At 30.3% G+C, this 18,137-nt stretch overlaps 1 protein-coding gene and 1 non-coding gene across 4 annotated transcripts in view; both read right to left on the bottom strand.

Annotated features, from left to right (window-relative positions):
• LOC124432083 (puratrophin-1-like) overlaps nucleotides 1-18,137 on the bottom strand; it is a 338,073-nt gene that overhangs the window by 256,348 nt on the left and 63,588 nt on the right. For all 3 annotated transcript variants that reach the window (XM_046980634.1, XM_046980635.1, XM_046980636.1), the window contains one exon: nucleotides 12,657-12,854. In XM_046980634.1, coding sequence (XP_046836590.1) covers nucleotides 12,657-12,854 — 198 coding nt within the window. The remainder of the gene's footprint in view (nucleotides 1-12,656; nucleotides 12,855-18,137) is intronic.
• LOC124432143 lies at nucleotides 2,500-2,640 on the bottom strand. The gene has a single exon (XR_006944197.1). It is a non-coding gene; the product is annotated as a U4 spliceosomal RNA (small nuclear RNA).

Raw genomic sequence — 18,137 nt, 5'->3', positions numbered from 1 at the left:
GATATTACGGGGGTGACGGGGTGGTGGTTTGGGGAGTGGGGGGATCTTAATCTGATGGAAAAAATTAACAATCGTAGAAAGTTCTCCTATCTCTTGCTTGTTTGTTAACAGTTTACCACCAATGATGATGATGATGATGAGAAGGTACGCCCTCGAGGAACATTGCAACTAAATATCAGATAGTGCCGATCAAAGTTTTTACCCGTGTCGAAAAACCCGAGGAAAAGTTGAAACTTTACTTATAAGGGAGGATGATGCCCTCGCCGCCATTAAGGAGACAGGAAGGCGAGAGGAAAAAGAGGAAAAAGAGAAGAAGGGGAGAAACTGTAAAAGCGAAGAAAATAGATTGAGAGAAAACCAAGCAAGTAAGAGAGAGAGAGAGAGAGAGAGAAGAAGAAGAGTGAGAAAGATAGAAAGAGAGATAGAGAAGAGAGAGAGAAAGAGAGAGAGAGAGAGAGAGAGAGAGAAGAGTGAGAAAGATAGAAAGAGAGATAGAGAAGAGGGAGAGAGTGAGAGGAGAGAGAAAATGCCTTGATTGACGACGGCAGACTTTTAATTACTCTCGGGGTGCATTTGGCACAACTTCCCCGAAACGTGGTAGCGAGAGATAAGCTTCTTCGAAATGGAGAATGAGTTTGACGATATGCAAAAGATCGTAGAGGGAAATTATGTGCCGTCAAATTATGCAATTAAAACTCTTACATATAGAATATATATATATATGTGTGTGTATGTGTATGTATATAGATAAATATAGATATAGGTATGTATATATATGTGTGTTAGTGTTATCAGCATTTATTGATTTTTTTCCAGCCTCCCACCATCACCACCACCACCACCACCACCACCAACCATCACCATCATCACCATTTCTCCACTCTCTCCCTTACACCCAACCCTTTTTTTTCTGATTACGAGTCAATGACTTTTCATTCGCATAAATCTACGATAAATCTATGATTCTTGGTAAATCGAACAGATTCGTTCATTTTTTCTCGTCATTTCTAACGGGGCTTAAAGTATTAATGATTAAAAGGAAAGATATTGTTGATAGCTGCATTATTTTCTTTTTTTTTTTTTTTTTTTATTGTAATGAGATAAAGAAAGAATTGATTTATTTATTCTTTCATCATTGGAGGTGATAAAAATTTGTATCTCCGACAACGTGTTAATTTTCTATTAGTTAAGATTCTTTTTTTTCTTCGTTTTTACAGACAAATTATATCAGGTAAAAATTATAATATTATATTTTGTGTTAATAATAATGTTTTAATATTAAAATATGACACTTTAATATAGCTTTACTATATTATTTAATATATTGTAATATAATATAAAAATGTATATAATAACACTTAATACAATTAAAATATTCTCCCTTTCTTTCTCATTGTATTTTATAATGAATAAATTTGTTTACATTTTTTTTTGTTTATATATAATTTATAAAATCTACAAAAAACTTTTGATACAAAGTGATGATAAATGTGGTAACGAAAAAAAAAAAAAGAAAAGAAAAAAAAGAAACAGAAAAAAAAGGAAAAAGAAAACTAAAATTAAAAAAAATAACACATGTATATGTACATATAAGGCGTAACAATAATAATTGTCCAATTTTTAAATGTCATGTCGTAAAGTAATATTAGTTCCTATCGATCTTTTTTTTTTTCCTTTCTTCCCTTTCTCTCTCTTTCTCTTTCTCTCTGTAGCCAACAGGTATAAAACAAAAACGTTAGAGGGATTATACTTAAATACGTTGATTTCCATCATGAGAATGGCAGAATGTTGTCCGATCAATACGATGGTTAAATGGGTTAATCGGACATTGTCCGCAGTAACAGCTCAGTTCGTCCTTCGTACGATGTATTCCATTCTTCGTTGTTCGTACACCTAACCAATAGTTTTACAAACAAATCTATTATTCGGTATGACCATTCAACGGAAATCACGTTGGTAGATGGGGAGACCCTAAATGTCGTCGACGTCGTATGACCATTATATATGAGCAACTAACACGCGTAACGCCATATGGTCCCTGCCACGGACTTCAATGGATATAAAAGCGATACATAGTACAAAACTATTATTATACACATCTGCGGCACTTTCAATCGTAAACAAGATTCAATTCTCTTGGTTGCAAACTAAACCAAATCGATCGATTAAACGAGAAATATTTTAAACAATTGAAGACAAAGGAGAAAATTGTTACAAAAAAAAAAAGAAGAAAAGAAAAAAAAAAAGAACGCGCATCGAATTTATAAGATATAGGACTTTTGTTGACTGTGAAAAAAGAAGAATATTTCGGGAAATAAAAATTTGCCAAAGAGAAGAAGAAAAGAACAAAAATTTCTCAAATTTCTATTTATAAATATATATAATTATATATAAAAATTCTATTCAAGTTCAATAATAGAGAAAGACTTCATACAACCATTAGAGAGATCTCTATATTTTTTCCCCATTTCCTTCTTTTTTTTGAAACAATATTATAAACCCCCGCAGGGGTCTTCAAAAATTGCCGTAGCCGATGGTATTTCACATCGTCATGGCGGGGTATTGGTAAAAGTTTTCAACTAGCAATAATCGCACCTCGGTAGAACCTCATAGGTTACGATATTGCCGCTGCGCAAAGACGAAGAACGGCGGTCAACCTGGCTCATGTTATAGTCTTAACCAAATGCGTTTAGTTGCGAGAAACGAACACTAACTAGTGCCATCTAGTATCATTATCTATGAACTATTGGCAATTTAAAATATTTGCGCGGCAAACGTTCTAATGTTTTAAAAGTGTTATATATTTATTAATTCCTCGTCCAATTACGATTACGTAATTATGCATATATTTCAAATATATTACACACACACACATATATATATATGATAACAAATTTTCAAATGAATTTTACAAAATAATTTAGGTTATATTTCAAACATAACCTAAATTATGAAAAACAAAAGAAAGAAAAATAAATGAATAATAATAATAACAATCGAATCAAAAGTATTCTAAACATCAAAAGAATATTATAAAGCAATGATAAAATAATATTGAATATGTTTAAATTCAAAATAATCTTCTTTTTTTGAATAGTTATATCGATGATGAATTTTCTCTCTCTCTCTCTCTCTCTCTCTCTCTGTCTCGGTCTGTCTGTTTGTCTGTCTGTTTGTCTGTCTGTTTGTCTGTCTGTCTTAGGGTATCTTAGAAAGTAACATGAAATATTTCATAAATCATTCGAACGACATCTTTCCGTACGATCAACAATGGAGAAAGGGGGACATAAATTTTCTCGTAATTTTTCACTGACGCCCATCGTTTCATTTCACGGACGATATGATTCTTGACAGGTGAGATAAAAAGAGAAAAAGAGAAAAAGAAAGAGAGAAGAACACTCACGAAGCTTGTTAGCAACTCATCATACCGACACACCCACCCTTTTGATGCGTACTCTATGAACGTGGGATAATACCAAGCTAAGTAAAGTAACTTTATTACGATAATGAGAACGCGAATTTCGTAAGACGGTAAGTCTCTCCCGTTTCCTCCCTCTTCTCCACCCCATTAAACCCCCATAGGCCAATTACAAAAAATTCATCGTGATAATAATGAAGATTATGATGATGATGATGATGATGATGATGATGATGATGAAGATGATGATGACGATGATTATGATGACTATGACAGATATGTATTTTTACTACGGAAGGATATATTCGAGCAAGGATGCATTTTAAATATGATTGCATTCGTTTCATTGAACTTCGAATTCTACAAGAAATTATGATAAAGCATAATGATGTATATTGCATTATTATACGAATCAAAGACGACCATTAAGATTAATCTCTTTCTCTTTCTCTCTTTCTGTCTCTCTTTCTCTCTGTCTCTCTATCTTTCTGATAAAACATAGAATTAAAGAAATTAATAAAAAAAAAAAAAAAATTAATAAATAAATAAATAATGATATCGTATAGAAAAGTGAATATAACTGGAGCACGTATATACACACACACGCACACACACATATATGTACATGTATATTTAGAGTGAAACGTCGTCGTCGTCCTCGTCGTCGTATCGAAATCAATTTTACGCAGGCGTGTTTAGAAGAAAATTGAAGCGAAATGGCGAGAGTAGTTTGATTTACATAGCATTGCGACGTACATACATATATACATACATACATACATACATATATACATATATACGTACGTACATACATAAATGCGCTTTTCCAACTATCGAGATACGACGAGATAGTAATGATAGTCAGAGAGATATCATTCCGATACGATTTGCACAGAACTCGTGTATTCCTTTCATAAAAATAATTTACCGAGAGGACTCTAATGCGAAAGACTATACACGTGTCCGTCCATATTTGCGTATATGTATATATATATATGTGTATGTGTGTGTGTGTGTGTGTGTGTGTGTGTATACGTAAGTACTTACTTTCTCTCTTTAGATTTAAACGCGAACTCACCCACGCTACTATGTCATCGTTAGATTCGCCATATTTCAATTTTTCCTTCATACGTTTTACATAATTATCCATAAATATCAACGTAAATATCGATCGGATCGATTAACACATCGCGAATGCTATTGGTTTGGCAAAGATAGAATGGAGAGGTCAGGGATCAACGTCGTCGTCGTCGTCGTCGTCATAATCGTTGTTGATTGACAATCAATTTTTACATTGAAAATTTCATTTAAAAATATTTTCAAACGATTTTCAATGTTTAATATTTTACGTGTATATTGAAATTATAGTAATAATAAAAAAAAGAAAACAAAAAAGGAAGAAAATATCTACTTCTTTAATAAAAATGAAATCTGATGTAAAACTTATGCCAATGAATTTTTACGTATATATTTTCTTCTTTCTTTTTTTTTTCTTTTTCTATATCTTTAAGCAATTTTACAAATTTCATTTAAAACGTTCGGAAAGATAGAAAATGTCCCTACGTAATATCTAATATGTATATGTATTAATAGTATAAATTTATTTGAAAGAAATTTATTTTCTGATAGGATTAAAATATAGCGTGAAAATTGTGACAATAAATTATTTTTTATCCCTTTTTATCTCATATATATATATATATATTTTTTTTTTTTTATTTAACAAATTTTCATTTTTCTTTCTTTCTTTCTTTCTTATAATTTTATCTAAAAATATAATAATTATTATTAATATCAAAAAAGTTTAATTTTTTTTTTGTATATATCGAAAAAAGAAAAAAAAGAAAAAATAAATAAAAGATCTTTCTTTTTCTTTTTCTTTTCAAATTAATCTTTTAAATTTAAACTTGAATTTTGTATCCCATCGGTAACAATTTGAAAACAATTCACAATGGCACGAAACTTTCCGAACAACTTTGAAACTTTCTAATGTTATAAGAGTAATCGTTATATCTTACAATTGTCAAGTAAATTTTACGTGTGTCTGAAAATGAGATTTCTCGTTTCCTGTTAGTAATGTGCTAACACCATATCTCCGATGGATTTTAACGCTCTACAACGTCATATAACTATTATTAAGTTACAAACTCGTATATCTTATTACATTTTTTTTCCCAGCAAATTGGTTATATATATATATAGGGTGGGCAAGAAAGTTTATAAATGTCTTTTTAAAATCAATTATATTTTTTCGAAACTTTCTAGGTTAATTTCCTCTTAGCCTTTTTATATTCTTTTCTATATTTTCCTTTTACTATTTTTCTTTTTCTCTTTCAGATTTCAAAATTAAAAACCATACGGATGATCATCGTCATGTACGATTAATTTCATAATGAAAGAGATTTTTATTCGATCAGACAATTACATCTGTATATTCAAATATTAAATCTCATTCTCTGGCAATTTGTTTTATTAAATAAATATTTTAAAAAAATTAAATTCTTATTTTATAGATTTATTATCTTTCCAAAGTTATATAATATTTTTGTTTCTTTTTTTCTTTCTTTTTCCTTTCTTTTTTTTTTTTGTTTTTCCTTAGATAGACGACAATGTCGACGATTAAATGTGAAGAAAACGATAAAGGATGATCTATAAATCCATTTCAATCGAAAAGAAGTTAAGGTGCATTCCTTTGTAAATAAATTGTATTAACAAAAAAAGAAAAAAGAAAATCGTGTTGATCTTAATGGATCGCTGGTTTCACTAAATAGATATAAATAAAAAAAGAAAAGGAAAGAAAAAGAGAGAAGAAAAATATATATATATATATATATATATATATATATATATATCAGAGAAAGGGAGAGAATGAACAAAACGTCATAGTTGAATCGAGAACGTTTATAACGAAACGTTCGTGTAAACGAAAGCATGAATCAAACAAGATGATGATGGAAAAAATATAAAAGAAAGGAAAGGAATGAAAGATATTGAAAAGAAAAAATCGCGAAAAAAAACATATTTTCTTTTTCTCGAGTAAGATGAACAAGTAAAAAAAAAAAAAGGAAAATTAAAAAACAATGTAAATAAATAAATAAATAAATAAATAAATAAATAAATAAAAAAATAAATAAATAAATAATGAAACGCTTCACGGTAGCTTAGAGAGTGTTTAACCAAGCGACGGTGGATTAGCAGCTTAATCTATCCTTCCAATCGACACGAGTCCTTAACTCTCTCTCTCTCTCTCTCTCTCTCTCTCTCTCTTTCTATCTATCTTCTATCTCTATCTATATCTATCTCTTTCTCTCTTCAGGAAAAGTTAAGTAAGGTAACGAGATACCTAACATATACCCGTCGACATGCCGTATAGATACTTACACGCAAGCTCGCGCTAAATCGTTGTTAATAAAAGATATGAGAGGTACGATGATAAAAAGAAAAAAAAAAAAAAAAAAAGAAAAAAAGAAAAAAAGAAAAGAGAAAAGAAAAAAGCAACAACGAGAAAAGCCAAAAAAAAACAAAAAAAAAAAAAGAAAGAAATGGAAAGGGAAAAGAAAAATAAACGGACAAGAATAAAAGCAAACGTAAACGTGAATGGAAAAAAAAAAAAGGAAATTAAGATACAAAAATGAGCAAAAGAAAAAAAAAAGAAAAAAGGGGACACGCAATAGTAAGAAAAAGAAATAGCGAAAGACAAGGGGAAAAAAGAAGAAGAAGAAAAAAAAAGAGGAAACAGAAAAAAACAACGGAGTCTCCCTCCCACCCAACTCCTCCTCCTCCTTCCCCCCCTAAAAAAAAAACCAAGTACAAAAAGAGAAAATCGTTTGGATAGAAGGTACGAAAGTTTCTTCCTGTACGTTCCCGTAGACGTTAGGTAGGTGCTTATTACAAGGCGGTGTAATGGGCTTCCGCAAGTGCGAGTTCCGCGGATCGCAAGTCGTTTTCCGCGGGGCGATAACGATGAAAGAGAAAGAGAGATAGAGAGAAAGAGAGAGGGAGGGAGAGAGAGAGAGAGAGAGAGAGACTTCGTGCATAATACACGAGAATGAAAGAGAAACATACATAGAGATAGATATAAAGGGAGTAAGAGAGAGAGAGAGAGAGAGACTTCGTGCATAATACTCAAGAATGAAAGAGAAACATATATAGAGATAGATATAGAGGGAGTAAGAGAGAGAGAGAGAGAGAGAGAGATAAAAGGAAGTAAAGAACAGCAGTGGCAACGTGATGTTAGCGGCCGCTCTCCCAGCAAATTAAAGTGTGTATAATGAGTAGCCGAAGGTGCGATCATTCAATTAATATCCGAGACGACGCGCGAGCGACCAGGTGGAAAGTTCTCGGGCACCCTATCTACGCCGGCATACTTTGACTAAGCTCTATTACACACTTTCGAGAGTTACCAGTTCTAACACATCTGCATACATATATATATATATATATATATATATATATATATACATACATACATACATGGTCACACATGTGGGGTGTCATTTTTATTATTATATCCTCTCGTTTATCGAGAATATTACGAATTTATATTTAATCGATATGGTATACGAAGATTTATATTATTCGATTGGATTTATTATCACGATTATTAGTTAATTATTATTATCATTAAAATATATCCTCATTAGAATAATAATAATAATAAGAAGAAGAAGAAGAAGAAGAAGAATAAGAATAAGAATAAAAATAATAACATAGGTAATCGAAAAAGTTCATTGAAAGAAAATCTAATGTGAAATCTAAATATTAGATAGCCAATAAATACTATACAACTATTATATAGGCAACGAGGTATATAAGTCCAAAGGATGGACTTCAAAGTGAAAGGCGAGGAAACTGACTTCCAATTAAATTGTATCTCCTTTAAAAGAACTGACCGGCTACTGCTCCTGCTACACATACACACACATACACACAAACACAAACACACACGAACACATGCAAGTCTCTTCGTAACTCTTCCCTCTTAGCTTTCGTTTCATTTATAATATATATATATATATATATATATATATATATATATATATATTATTAAAAAAAAAAAAATGATAATGAATGATCCTTTAATATAGCATAACTACGCTCCAATCATTATTTCGAATAATAATCCAAAAAATAAACGTAGATACATGAGACAATAATATTTATTGATACACCCTATACATATATATATATATATATATATATATATATATATATATATATATATATATAGATATATATACGTATATTTATATACCAATAGTATCTATATATCAGTAATCAGAATGAAATACATTTTATACTTATATGTTACAAGAGATATCAATATAAACAACTAATTCTAAAGAATATTTATGTAAGAACGAAAATCGATGTGATCGATAAACGAAAAAATAACAACAAAAAAAAGGAAAAAAAAGAAAAAAAAGAAAATAAAAAATAGAACAAAAACAGATCAAAAAAAGAAAAAGAAAAACTAAAAGAGACCTCGTCGAGAAAAAAAAGGCACGGTATGAAAAGAAAGAGAAGAGAATTGAAATGACCGAACGATCGGTAGAAGATAACATCAAATAAGGATAATTTTGTGGTATATATATATATATAATGACAACGAATTTAGGCTCACGAGAAAATGGTTCCTCCTTTGGATACGGCTTGAAAATAATCGAGTAAACGTGTTCAACGTAGGGACAATAATGAGTGTCCAGGATGATAGGAAAAAAAAAAAAAAAGAGAAAACGAAAGAAAAAATGGAAGAAAAAAGAGACGAAAAAAAAACAAAAAAAAAAGAAGGAAGAAAGAAAAAAATAAAGCGAAGGAAAAAAAGAACGGTTAAGTTCACGCGAAGAAACCGGCAGCTGTCACGGTCCATAACGTTTTATCACCATGCCGCGAAACATCTTCAAAGAATATAGCTGTAATAACTATAGAAATTGATTTCCTCGTGGGATCATTGGAAGGAACCAAGTAAGTAACCAACCAACCAACCAACCAACCAACCAACCAAGCAAGCAACCAAGCAAGCAACCAAGCAAGCAACCAAGCAAGCAACCAACTAACCAAGCAACTAAGCAACCAAGCAACCAAGCAAGTAAGAAAGCAAGAAAACAAGCAAGCAGGCGTAAATACAAGATAAAAGAAAGAAAGAAAGAACAAAAAAAAGGAGGGAGAAAGACAGAAAAGGAAGAAGAAGAAGAAGAAAAAGAAGATAGGAGTATATTTCTCTCATTTACTCTAATACACAGAATGGAAGTCGCATAAATGCAGAAAACGGATGGTACCTGGTATTACCGGACCGGAAACTAAACTAAGACCGGCACAGATAGATATTTACGTATACCTTCCGCACCGCGGCCACCGTGGCCGTTTCTTCGGTTAATACGATGACAACCCGCGGAGAGATTCTTATCTTATCTCGATCTAAGATCGAGAGGCAAACGCGTGCCTCGAGTCTTTGCCAACTCGGAAATGTTACTAAGTACTGTCGTACTAAATGCGACGAGAAGAATAAAGGAGGGGAGGGTTGGGGAGTGGAGTGGAGTGTAAGGGAAGGGGAGGGGGGTTAACACTAATACGCTACAAACTCTAAATGCATACCAACCAACGAAAGATTAGAAATTAGCTCCTGTTTCTTATTACATAATTTCATATATGTGGGAGGGCGGGGGCTGGGGGGTGAGGGTAAGGATAGGGACCTGGAAGAGGGGAAACTTGTTAATATGGTATTACATATAGTAAGTGATTAATAGAAATATGAGAAGAATAAAAGAAAAGAGAGAGAGAGAGAGAGAGAGTGAGAGAGAGAGAAAAGATAGAAGAAAAAAAAAAGAAATAGAAAAAAGTTATCATCTTCAATATCCTCTTACATATATACGTATAAAATTGATGATATTTATTATATTAATTGTTTTACGTTCAAATCTATATATCTAATTCGAACATCGTAAACTTTAAGAGATTTTCTTCTTTTTTCTTTTTTTTTGGTTTTTTTTTTTTTGGCAGAAAGATATAAGTATAAGAATAACTGGATAGGTGAACGGGGGTATCGGGGGAGAGGGCGGGAAAAAGAAAATGTATATCTCTTATGGTTAGCCGTATCGTACCGTAATCGTACCGTACCGTACCGTATCGCACTGTACTATACCGCACCGCGTCACGTCGCCGTGTGAAACAACGGGCATCGCTAACTTGTTCTCTCGCTAGTAGACGTTACTAAGGGGCACAACCGAGTTCACTCGGCTGACCCTATTAGGTGGCCATTAAATCGACACGGTATCTCCTCTCGTGTGTGCCATTGGGACAAATGCCAACCGTTTCCTGGAACATCTGCGTGAAAAGGATTTCTCTTTCCTGGTATAGATCATCCTAAGTATAAAGTAAGTAAGTAAGTAAGTAAGTAAGTAAGTAAGTTAGAGACGATGTACCATAGAACAGTAAAGGAACTCGATAGATAGGTAGGTAGGTAGGTAGATAGATAGGTAGTATAGGTAGGTAGGTGGTAATGTTGAAAAAAAATCTTTCATCTTGATTGTGAGAAGAGGCAGAAGAAGAAAAGAAGAAAAAATTGAAAAAATATAAAGAAAAAACAGAGAGAGAGAGAGAGAGAGAAATAGGATAACAAAAGAGAAAAAATAGTATACAAAAGAAAAAAAGAAAACAGGAAAAGAAAGTCCTCAGACGTCTCTTATGTGTGCCAATATCGATTTTTTACATACACATATATACCAACCATAAATCCTAATAAGTACATAATTAAGATGGTTGAACCCATAATAGAGATTTCTTTTCTGTCTATCTCTCTCTTTCTCACGATGTCCCAATAATAGATTATTACTCTGTTTTCATGTAAATTTTCATGGGAACGAATAAGAGATGACGATTGTTTCTATGGTCGATGATACCGTAACCTTAACGGTTTCGAAGACTAGGACACTAAGACGGATGTTTGATTTTGGCAAATAGGCTTTCTAAATTTGCCATACTCGAAGATGATATATACTTCCGCCAACCATGACACGTTTTCTATTCGCCAATGTTAACTTATAATTTATAATACTCGTCTGTTATTAATAATTCTCCTGATTATATTTCTTTACAATTTATTTAATAATAATTATCTAATAATGTATATATATGTATATATATTTTTTTTTTATATATATAAAATAATAATAACACTCCAAAATAAAATAATACTCCAGGTAATCGATATAATATATTATATAAATATTTATATAAAATATAATTATATAAAATAAAAACTTCATATGGATTCACTGGATTATTTAATATTATATATATATATATATGTTAATATTTATTATTTAATTTATTAAAAATAAAAAAAAAACAAAGAAAAAGAAAATAAAGCATGCCTTAACATATAGAAATATCGATAAACATTATAATAATAATAATAAAATTAAAACATTGAATTTGTTATTAATTTTAATGATTTATTTTCAATAGACGTTAGTAAATAAATTTCATTGTCCCTTCTCCATCATCTACCCTTCGACCACGTCTATAAGGGTAAGTTCTAAAAGCACAAGAGTAACACGTGCCTTCTCGAGGGTTAATTTGGCTTATCGTAGTGTAGTTTGGATTTCGTGCGTTTACAAAAGCGTCGGACCAAGCTAACGATATCCCGACTTTACCACACTATACTATACTATACTATATCATACTATACTATAGCATACTATACTATACTATACTATACTACTGTAGTAGTAATAGAAGCCGCGAGCATTAATTAAGATTCTCTCTCGTTTGAAAGGAATCAAACGAAGGGTACTGCTCAATTTTGGGGAGCTAACGACTTATACTTATTTAAAAGGGGTGAGATTATTAATTAATTGACTTACTACCATTTAACACTTAAAATATCAAACCAATCAAATCGAACGATTTTATATTGAACTTGTACTTTCTTTTTTTTTTTTTTTTTTTCAAATAAAATAAATGGAAAATATAACAGTCAATAAAAAATTGTGAATAAAAACAGCGAATAAAAAAAAATATATATATATATAATCAAATTATATCATCTAAATCACGATTAAATTAAATAATATAATTAAATAACTTATTAAAAAATATATGTATATATAATGTACTTCCCAACGAGATACGAATAGTTTTGTGAAACTTTTGTAATTTCCGTGAAATACGGAGATAAAAAAAATTAGGAAAGATTAAAAAGAGAAAAAATTGAAAAAGAAAAAAAGTAAAAACTTACCGTTTCTGAGGCGACGCTTTTCACCTTGGAGAGTAGAAACGCAGCTGGTGATAGATAAGACTTGACAAAGTTCTCCAGGTTTCCATGATAAGCGCATACTAAAATGTCACGGGCCTGTCTTATCAAAAGATTGATAACACCATCGCCATAAATTGGTCCAAGTAGATTCCTTACTAAGGAGGCGACATCACCGCGAGCCTGGAACAGAGAACCCCTTTCATTCTTCTTACGTTATCACTATAAACGCAAACAAATTAATTAAACTTATGATATCTAACGTTAAGCATATATCAACATTCGAAGACACTGAGAAACGTTGTATATTTTCTTTCTTTACATATGTAATTTTATTTATCTTCTTATCCTTTTCTCTTTTATAATCTTAACCAACGTCATTGGCTATCTAAACGTGTATGTATGTATGTATGTATGTAACATAAACTGACCTCATTATGGTCATAACAAGCAAATGTTAATGTTTAATAGAATTTTATTGAAATTAAAAAAAGACAGATAGATAAGAAACGAGAGAAGAAGAAGAAGAAAAAAAAAAAACAATTAATATAAAATTCCCAAAGGAATACAAATATTTTCTTATTATATCATCTTATATTTAAACTATGCTATGACAAATTTATTATATTGAAATATTATTAATATAATTATTATATTATTGTTTCATTATTAAATAATAAATTTGCAATTTTACTTGAAATTAAAGGGCTTATTTGTATCTATAAATATATAGAATTTATATATATTTATAAATTATAGAAATCTTAAATGTATAAACATATATATATATATATATAATAAAATATAAATAATAAATATATATACATGATTAATCGGGGCTATTGTTATTTTCTATATTTTAACATAAATAATTGCTTGACATATATAAATAAAAAAATCGATCAATATCTAATCCCGACGAATTTTTTTCTTTTCTTTTTTCTTTTGTTCTTTTTATAATATATAAGAAATCAAAGAAGATGGATTACGAAGGACAAGTGCGGTGATGGTCGAACATGTGGGTACATTGTATTCTGTGTGCGGCATCGTTGCAACGATGTGCATAAACATCGCGGTTTACTGGGGCACTCACGAGGAAGAGGAATACCACGATGTAACCATTATACGTTCACCAAGTCGACGTCCGCCCACGTACGTGTTTCCGCCCTCATCGTACTTATATACACACGTATTTATACATATGTACGTGTATTACATATATATATATTTTTTTTTTTTACATATAACTATTCGAGAATAATTTAACTTATTTTATTTGTTACATTTATAATCAAATTTTATTCCAAAAATATTATTTCAAACAATTTTATTAGAATATTTATAATTTTTTATTAAATTAATTAATTCTGTGTAATGTCATATATCGTGTATAATACATACACAAGCGTTCCTTACATTCCTGTATATAATACAAAATTAAAAATATATATATATATATATATATATATATATATGTATATATATATAGATAAAATTATTATAATTATATATAATTATATAATTTTTACATTGGTATATATAATTTTAGCATTGTTTTTTTCTTTTTTATATGAATTTTTTTGCTATTAATAGAGAGAGAGAGAGAGAGAGAGAGAGAGAGAGAGAGAGAGAGAGAAACAATTGAAAAGTCTTCTTATACGATTAAATTAAAAATTTTCAATTTTATCACGTAAACTTATTCGTCATTAATATCGTTAATGATATAATATATATTTTTCTTCTTTAAAGAGAATAAAAAATTCAAATTAAAAATCATTTCTAAGTCTCTTACGTTAGCGGTAACAGGTTAAATTTCTCTTAAACGAGTTCCCCCATTTTCTGTGATATATTATACTCGTGTGAACTTTGAAAACCAAATGAGATTCTATTTATCATAGGAAGAAGGTGTATATTGCGGACGAATGTGAGTTGCGTCCCACGATGCACCGACATCGGTCATAAAATTGCAACTCTCGGTGTCCGTCGGTAACAATATTTGTTTAGTTAGAATTTATGAGTGAAAGGGTGAGCAGAGAAGGAACATGAAGGGCTCATATGGGGTCTCCCGCATCCCTTTGGAATATTCTCGATAGGGGATGAACTAGAGGTAGGTAGGGTAGTGATGGTAGCGGAGGGAAAGGGGAGGGTGAAAGAGGAGTGGTAGGGCATAGGGGTCGTTTTGTACTCTGAACATAAATTAACTGCGATTCACATGCCACTGATTTTAATCGTCTACCATATTCAGTTATGTTGTTTTATTAATGTTATTTACACACATGAAAGATCATAGTCCGATTTATCATCGTATATTTATAATTTATAATATAGCTTATAAGATAACATGATTTATATGGTTATATTGTAGGTAAATATATTTATTTTCCCCTTTTATTTTTATTTATACTTATTATTATTTATTATTATTATTATTATTATTGATTCTTATTATTATATTACTATTTGTTATTATTATTGTCGTTTAATATTATATATTACTCTGTTGATTATTTATTATTAATATTATTCAATTATAGTTTAATCTGGTCACATCGATTAAGTCAATTATTATAAATTGTTTTAATAAAAATAAATTTTGAATGTTAAACGAAATAATGATTTGTAAGAAAAAGAAAAGAAAACAAATACACACACACATATATATATATATATATAAATTTTCGTAAATTAAAGATAAAATAAAATCTCGTCTATATCTCTTTAAAACTTTTTATATGAACCTGATTCGACATGCCGGCAACCCCACGGAATTGTAATAAAACGAGCACGCCAGGGTATCTCTTGATTAGCTTCTTTGTTTTCGTCATTCGCTTTGTCTAACCTCATCCCTCTTTTTAATTCCAATGTTTTTTCATAAACCATGTTAATTTACATTTTTAACGAGAATATGACCGCACCTGAATGTATTTTCTCGCGATTACCAATTTAGTATTAAAATTAATAATCGTTTGTTTTGCAAATGAAACATAAATCAAATTTTATAAATATAATAAAACATTATCGTATACGATGTTACAAATTTTATATTTTTTTATAAAATTTATATTAAATTGCTCGTATATAATATTTTTAATGTATAAAATTTATCATATTACAATTTATTATACAGATATATATATATATATATAATTTTTATAATATCATATACAATATTAAATGGTATATATATATTATATTTCATAGAGTATTAAGTATAAATATTATTATAGATACTTTATAAATAAATAAATAGAATGTAATTTTATATCACATATAAAAAACGAAAAAGAAGAAAAAAAAAAACACCCACGATTTCTTACATTGACTTATAAATTATTGCAAAAAAGATACGTGTAATCAAAAATAACTTTATAAATCCATCTTCTTCCTTTACGATTCATTCATAAAATAATATAAAAAAAAGAAAAGAAAAAAAAAAACAAAAAAGAAGAAAAATAATCAAAGAAAGAAAGAAAGAAAGAAAGAAAGAAAAAGAATTATATTCATTCGGATTAAATATATAAATTTTCAAGGAGTCGAATCGAGAGAAGAAAGAGAAAAAAAAAAGCAAAGAGGAAAAAAAAAAGAAAAAGAAAAAGAAAGAAATTCGTGAAAGCTACAAGTTGATCTCTCTTCTCTCTCCGTTCTCTTTATCTATCCTGATATATTTACCGATCTCTTCTTCCGAGTTTCTATATCGATTTAAAACACTCGACGACCCCTTCTCATCTGGCTACGCTTCTCGAATTTCAAACCAACCTCGCAGCTCCTCTAATTTGCATCACGGACACATTTATTCAGCTAGGAACTTCGATTATTCACCCCTTATGGTATCCAATGGTTACCGAGCGTACCTTTCCGAGAGAGAGAGAGAGAGAGAGAGAGAGAGAGAGAGAGAGAGAGAGAGAGAGGAAGAGTACTTACGAGGGATGTCACCGTGCAAATATTTCCAATTCTCATCGATCAATCGAAATAGAAAACAAAATCGAAAATGGTAATATAATGAATGATGACGCACGAGTACTACTCGTTGTTAAATCTACAATGAATATTTCTTTTTTTCTTTTTTTTTTTTTTTTTTTTTTTCATTTTGTCCTCCAAATTCTTATTCGTAAGTCAAACAAACTCGTTAGGGGACTATAATGACTTTAATGGGACAGAAAAGAAAAAGTAATTATACACACGCAGACACACATATATATATATATATATATATATATATATACCTAACTCTCTAGACTAAATTCAAACAATACGAACATCCTGTCGATCGAGACGAACATTTTATCGAAACGATTCAATCGAAATATTCTTGGAACGTCGATAGATATCAAATGATTCTCTGCCTTCCTTTTTACGCACTCTGAACACCCTACGGGATTGAAACAACAACGCGGAAAAAAAAGGAAATGAAAAAAAGAAAAAAAAGAAAAGAAAAAAAAAAAAGAAACGAAACAGACGAAAAAGAAAAATAGAAAAGAAAAAAGAAAAAACATTGCAAGAGATAATTCTCGGCTGAACGAACAAAACGAACGCGATATCTTTGTATGTAAAACGTTCGACTGAATATTTCAACAATACGGTTTTTTTATCTATGAATCTTCCTAACTGTTTCTAATGACGCTGCTAGTGTGTTTTTGTAAAAGAGATGAAAAAAAAAAAAAAGAAAAAAAAAAAAACAAATCACAAATAATTACCAAAGACGTTCTTAAGAATATTTGAGATTCGACATTATTTTCTTTTTTCTTTTTTCTTTTTTCTTCTTCTTTTTTTTTCATTCCAATCATTCTCATAACGACAATAATCGACAATACACGATTTAATAATTATTATTAGAAATATCGATAGCTTTTTGGACAACTTTTACGTCGAATAAAAGAACTTTCGAAATCGAACGACCTTTTAATATTTTCGTGCCCATTCAAGATCAAATAATAATTGTCAAAAAGTAAATATAAACAACAACGTTAATTAAATCGTTCAAAAAAAAAAAAAAGAAAAAAATAAGACAAAAAGAAAAATAAGAAAAGAAAACAGAAAGAAGAAAAAAAGAAAGAAAGAAGGGGAAAAAAGAAGGAGAAAGAAAAGAAATGAAAGAAATCTATCGGAAGTTAACCGAGCTCATTACACAATATACCAGAAGCACCGGTGTGTTATCCATCAATGTTCGGCACTTAGCAATCGCGAGAAAATACCATGGTTGGAGAGAGAGAAAGGAGAGAGAGAGAGAGAGAGAGAGAGAGAGAGAGAGAGAGAGAGAGAGAGAGAGAGAGAGAGTTTTACATAAATGAACGAAGGAGAGGACCGATAGATAGATATTAGGGTTGTTGAAGGGTGCAGACGAAGAGGAGAAGGATAAAGAATACGAGTAGATGGAAGAGAAAGAGGAGGAGATGAAGGAGGAGAAGAAATAGGAAGAGAAGGAGGAGAAGGAGGAGGAGGAGTACCAAATGGGAACGTGCATTAATC

Source organism: Vespa crabro, chromosome 23, assembly GCF_910589235.1.
Source record: "Vespa crabro chromosome 23, iyVesCrab1.2, whole genome shotgun sequence".
NCBI classification, from domain to species: Eukaryota; Metazoa; Arthropoda; class Insecta; order Hymenoptera; family Vespidae; genus Vespa; species Vespa crabro.
The sequence above is the reverse complement of the archived record's forward strand: the minus strand, read 5'-3'. Positions and strand labels throughout refer to the sequence as shown.